The sequence below is a fragment of the Zingiber officinale genome, chromosome 6A, assembly GCF_018446385.1.
Source record: "Zingiber officinale cultivar Zhangliang chromosome 6A, Zo_v1.1, whole genome shotgun sequence".
NCBI lineage: Eukaryota > Viridiplantae > Streptophyta > Magnoliopsida > Zingiberales > Zingiberaceae > Zingiber > Zingiber officinale.
The window spans coordinates 63,207,188-63,212,838 of record NC_055997.1 but is presented as its reverse complement, the minus strand read 5'-3'; the positions used below and the strand labels follow the sequence as shown (position 1 = coordinate 63,212,838).

Here is a 5,651-nt window from a genome sequence, read left to right as displayed (position 1 = left end):
TGGATTAATCTATGATGTTAAATAAGGTAAATCTCGACTTATTAAAATCAATTTGAGATATTGGTTATTATTATATTGCTGTCATTATACACCGATCCAAACAAGTGCTAAAACATTAGTTACGGCTAGAGTATATATTACCAGCTCCATTATTTATTTCAAACTTTCACAAAGTGTTGCTGCATGCAGCTTCTCAAAAGGAACAAACAATGGCAGTCCACAGAATGAGGAAAAAAAAAAAGGAAAAAACATAAACCCGGTAACAATTATAATTAATCATATAATTAACCATTGTATAGTTAATTAGCTCCTAGTTAATTAATTGCTTTGACCGCCTCAAATCTTGGTTCTTTGGGCATGTACTTCTGCTTCACGTACACGTCCATGTAGTCCCCGAAGAGAAACTCGGGGTAGGCGCCAGTGGTCTCGTCGACGGCGGAGGCCGAAGCCGGACAAATGACGGCCTTCACTGAAGGGTTGTAGAAGGAGGCGACGGAGCGGCGGTTGCCATTGCCGGTGGCGAGCACGCGGTGCCACACGCTCTTGTACCGCCCATTGCTGACCACCTCGATCTGGTCCCCGGTGTTAATGACGATGGCATTGGCCAACGGCTGCACGTCCACCCACTCGCCGTCCTTGAGGATCTGCAAGCCTCCGACACGGTCATCTTGGAAGAGGAGGATGACGCCGCCAGCGTCGGTGTGGGGGCGGAGGCCCAGCTCCACAAGGTCCAACCGCGGGCAGGGCGGGTAGTGGCTCACCTTAATTTAATGACGCAACATCAGAATTAAAATTAATTGTTTTATTTATAATTAAAGTCTCTCCTAGCTCTGTCAAGTGTCAATCAATATAATTCTCACCTTGGTGCCGAAGAACGGCTCGTGCTCGCCGTTTCCGGTGAACTGGTTCTCGAAGGTGCCCTTCTCCAGCCCCAGGTTTTCTTCCATGATTTCCATCAATTTATCGGCTAACTTTTTCACCTCCGTTCTGTACCCCCTCATCGTCTCCTTAATGATTAATCGATCGATCGAATCAATTAACATATATAATAATTGTCATGAAAAATTTATGATGGTGTGATATAATTAATTAATTAATTAATTACTTGAATTTGGGAGGATGGGATGGCCATTGATTGTCGTCTTGGAGAACAAAGACGTCCTCCCAGTCCACATCGTCCAACTTCTTCTTGTTGTTGTTTACATCTCCAGCGACCTCTTCTTCTTCCCGAACGAGTTGGTCGAGGAGCTGCACCGGCCTAGATGCCTTGAAGGCCTCGTCTCTGTGCCTGTAGCACTCCGTGCACAACTTCTTCACGCGTTCAAGCAGCTCCACTGGAATCCCATGGTTCACCAGCTGCAAAAACATTAATTTTAGTAACATTAAGTAATTCCTAAATTGACTGATCTAATTAAAACAGTAGCAATCTAATTAACAGAGTCGTAAAACAACAGACATGGAAGAATCCCCACTGTTGACATCCATTGTCGATCTGAGCCAGAGTCTCGGTCCTCTCCTTGCCTTCCAGCTTGGAGAAGTTCATTACTGGAATAGCCATGGAGAGAGAGACAGAGTACTGGTCGGCTTTTAATTTGCTCCGCTAGCTAGTTGCTATACAACTACTGGAGTAGTACTTGATGTGGATAGGTATCAAGGGCAGAGGGGTGATTAATGGGAGAGGAGGAGGGTATTTTGGTCAATTTACTATAGCAACACTATTAGGGGACTGTTCACAGCAAATGAGAAGAGGCTGCTTCGTGGGTGAGGGCCAGTCGCCAGGATGGGTTTCTTCCTCATCCTCGCACGACTCCTCGCCGACGTCAACGTCGGCCGCCGGCCATCACCTCTCTTCCCCTCCTTCTCCTTGACACCAGCCATAGCCTTCCTTTCTTCTCCCGCTAGACACCACGCCGCCAACAAGAACGGAGGAGAAGACTTCCTCCTTTCCACACTCCTCGCGACGCCATCGTTGAAGCCGACGCCGACAACCAACCCTCCCTCTACCTCTCCTCGTTGACAATACCGACGCCGCCCAGTAGCATCTCTGCCAGCTCCCTCCCTCGCTAGCGACGACGCCATCTCCTCCTTCGAGTTCTCACCACCGACCGCCACTCCTACTCCTCTCCATCTCCTCCTCGCTACGCCGCTGCCGGCTCCTCCTCGCTGCGTTGCCGCCGGCAGACTGCCACCCCTCTTCTCGCTCTCGTGCACACCGCCGTTTAGGCCTATCGTCGTCGGAACAGAACCCTCCCCTTTTTCCCGATCCTTACGCAGCAACCCCGCTAGTTGGCAGTCATCGGGCACCGCGGCCTTGCTTGCCGATGCCTCCTTCGACTCGTCACGCCTCCACGCGCTGTAGCCTCTCTGACCAGCAGCCCCCGAGCGCCGACAGTCCACGTGCCCGCCGTCCTTATGCCGATTTCGTCCCGGCTCTGATTCCGTCTCGTTGTGTGCCGGCCTTCGTGCCGTTATCTCGTGCCAGCTTCGTGTGTTGTGGTGTTTCAGCCTTTGTGCCTTGGTTATTGTTGGGCACCACTGATGTTCCTGTCTGGAAGCTGAGAAAACGAACCTGCCGGTGTGATGTGTCTGGAAGGTTGACCGCATCCCCATGACCCGGGGGTGATCTGTCCTCTACGTTGACCAGATCGTCAGAAGTCCTCCTCCGGTCAACTGTACCTGCAGCTGTGACCGGGTGCCCCGGTCTCTGGTACCTCGGTGCTCGAGGAATCCCACAGACATATAAATAACCGCATAATAATATAGCATAATTAACTGAATGTAGAAAAGGTACGAGAACGTGGGCGCCCTCGGATGGATGGATGAGCTGGTCGAGCTAATGATCAAGTCGTCGTGGTCCCGGATCCGGCGACATGTAGGCCGAGACATAATGGCCGATACGCGGCACGCAGGCCGGATAACACAGATAGCTCGTAATCATAAGAGATGCACAGAGTGAAACCCAACGACTCAATGGCCGGAACAACCTCGGCTCGATGGCCGAACCCAACCTCGGCGCGATGGCCGGAATAACCCAAATAGTATCGAGCTGCGGCTATCTGGAAGGTGACGATATCCACTAAAGACAGCGGCAGTAGATGCGAGATGGGGAAGATGCGGCTGTCGGCGGCGACTGTGGCCGCGGGAAAAGGCAACGTTGGCTGCCGGTGGCGGCTATGGACGCGGGGGAAGGCAGCAGTGGCTGCCGGCGGCGGCTGTGGCCGCGGGGGAAGGTAATAGTGGCTGCCGGCGGCGGCTGTGGCCGCGGGGGAAGGTTGCTGTGCGCGCGGAGGCTGCCGACGAGAGGGGAGAGGAGGAGAAGAAGAGTAGCGCCGGCGACTGCATCGGGCGCTGACGAAGGATGTGAGAGGGAGAACGTTCCTCCCTGGCTGGCGGCGGAAAATCACCACACGAGAGCCCCCTCTTGCGCTGTGTGAACCGTGCTCTTTATGAGCAAAAACCCTCAATCAATGAAATGACAAAACTGCCCTTTCCCTATTCCCTAACCACTCTTATGCCATCCACTTACATCCGGATCACAAGCCCCCCCTTCAAGTCTAGTCGAAGGAGGCGTGAGTCCGACTGACTGGACCGTCTATTGCAAAGAGTTGAACCACTCTCGATGTCAAAACCAAATCGCTAAACCAATAATATAATGTCGCTCGAGCGGTCGCTATAATAGTGGTGTCGTAGGAGATGGTAGCGATACAGAGCGGACCAAGTCTGTAATCGGTCCAATGCCGAGTGCGCAGCCACGCAGATACTGACCGGGCGATCGAAGAGATGACGATCGGGTGGATAGACGATCAAGCGTGTGGCCGAACGGACGATCGGAAAGATGTCGATCGAGTGAGTAGATGGCGAGCGGACAATACCGAACGGGCGACAGAGAAAATGACGATCAGTCGATCATGAAATGCTGGCCCGACGCACTGAATGAGCCGCACCGAGAATGGTCAGCGAGCGAACATAAAATGCTGTTCTAGCAATCGAGTAGCGATGAGTGGACAATGCTGAACGAGCGATCGGACGGATGCCGATCGGATGGATAGATGTCGGACGGACTATGCCGCGCGTGCGACCGGAATGATGTCGATCGGTCGGATAGATGCCGGATCGATCGGATAAATGTCGGGCGGACGACAACAAGCTAAGTGATAGACATGTAAAATGACAGCCAACCGAATGACACGTGGGATGCCGGGCGGACGATGCCGCGCGTGCGACCGTGGTGACGTCGATCGGTCAGATAGATGCCGGGCGGACGATGCCGCGCGTGCGACCGTGGTGACGTCGATCGGTCAGATAGATGCCGGGCGGACGATGCCGCGCGTGCGACCGTGGTGACGTCGATCGGTCAAATAGATGCCGGGCGGACGATGCCGCGCGTGCGACCGTGGTGACGTCGATCGGTCAGATAGATGCCGGGCGGACGATGTCGCGCGTGCGACCGTGGTGACGTCGATCGGTCAAATAGATGCCGGGCGGACGATGCCGCGCGTGCGACCGTGGTGACGTCGATCGGTCAGATAGATGCCGGGCGGACGATGCCGCGTGTGCGACCGTGGTGACGTCGATCGGTCAGATAGATGCCGGGCGGACGATGCCGCGCGTGCGACCGTGGTGACGTCGATCGGTCAGATAGATGCCGGGCCGCAAGGACTGCTCGACCCCGAACGGGAGAGATAGATGTATGATATACTGGTCCGATATACTGGTCCTCCCGGCCGAACGGCTCGGGGGCCTTCGGCTTCGAGCCCGTGGCTCGGATATAAACCTCCCGGCCTAACGGCTCGGGGGCCTTCGGTGATAACTCGACCCCGAACAGGGGAGAGAATATATGATATGCTGGTCCGTGCAGAGGTCTTGCCCGGGAGGTTTATAGTCGCCGGCCATTGCGCCGCTCGACTCTTCGGCCGGAGGTTTATAGTCGCCGGTCCGACTTTCGATTTTAACGACGGCGGTGCTCGTCGTAGCGGATATTTATAGCGGTCGGGCGGCTCGATTTTAACGGCGGTGCTCGTCGGCGCGGATATTATAGCGCGGTCGGGCGGCTCTCGATTTTAACGACGGTGCTCGTCGGCGCCGGATATTTATACGGTTTAACGCTGGGCCTCGATTTTAACGGCGGTGCTCGTCGGCGCGGCTTTATAGTCGGCGCGGATATTTATAGCCGGTCGGCGCGGCTCTCGATTTTTACCGACGGTGCTCGTCGGTCTTCAAGTGAGACTATATACCCGGCCGAACGGCTCGGGCCTTCACATCGAGCGCTGGGCTCGGATACCATATACCCGGCCGAACGGCTCGGGCCTTCACATCGAGCGCTGGGCTCGGATACCATATACCCGGCCGAACGGCTCGGGCCTTCGCTCCTAGGCAATAACCTCCCTCTATCATCCTGAACAGCGCAGGGTTTTGGTTTCCCATCCTGCCATAATAGTATGCAGCCCGGTCGAACGGCTCGGGGTCTTCGTGTTTGAGCCTGTGGCTCGGATATAAACCTCCCGGCCGAACGGCTCGGGGGCCTTCGGCTTCGAGCCCGTGGCTCGGATATAAACCTCTTCGAGCCTGTGGCTCGGATATAAACCTCCCGGCCGAACGGCTCGGGGCCGTGCACGTGGCTCGGATATAAACCTCTACCGAGCGGCTCGGGG

The 5,651-nt window shown here is 55.0% G+C and overlaps 1 protein-coding gene across 1 annotated transcript; it reads right to left on the bottom strand.

Annotated features, from left to right (window-relative positions):
• Positions 1-242: 242 nt before the first annotated feature.
• Positions 243-1,567, bottom strand: LOC121996447 (1-aminocyclopropane-1-carboxylate oxidase-like). The gene is made up of 4 exons (XM_042550429.1): positions 1,457-1,567; positions 1,110-1,356; positions 861-1,012; positions 243-761 (listed from the first exon to the last, which is right to left on the bottom strand). Exons 1-4 carry the CDS (start codon positions 1,556-1,558, stop codon positions 315-317), a joined length of 948 nt encoding a protein of 315 aa, XP_042406363.1. The 5' UTR covers positions 1,559-1,567; the 3' UTR covers positions 243-314.
• Positions 1,568-5,651: the final 4,084 nt, after the last annotated feature.

Bases quoted from the DNA above. Each gene is read 5' to 3' on its own strand.
- LOC121996447 (XM_042550429.1), bottom strand. From the start codon at position 1,558: ATGGCTATTCCAGTAATGAACTTCTCCAAGCTGGAAGGCAAGGAGAGG. The intron at 1,013-1,109 runs TCAAGTAATTAA...ATCGATTAATCA, and splicing joins GCCATCCCATCCTCCCAAAT to TTAAGGAGACGATGAGGGGG. The intron at 762-860 runs GTGAGAATTATA...CATTAAATTAAG, and splicing joins AGCCGTTCTTCGGCACCAAG to GTGAGCCACTACCCGCCCTG.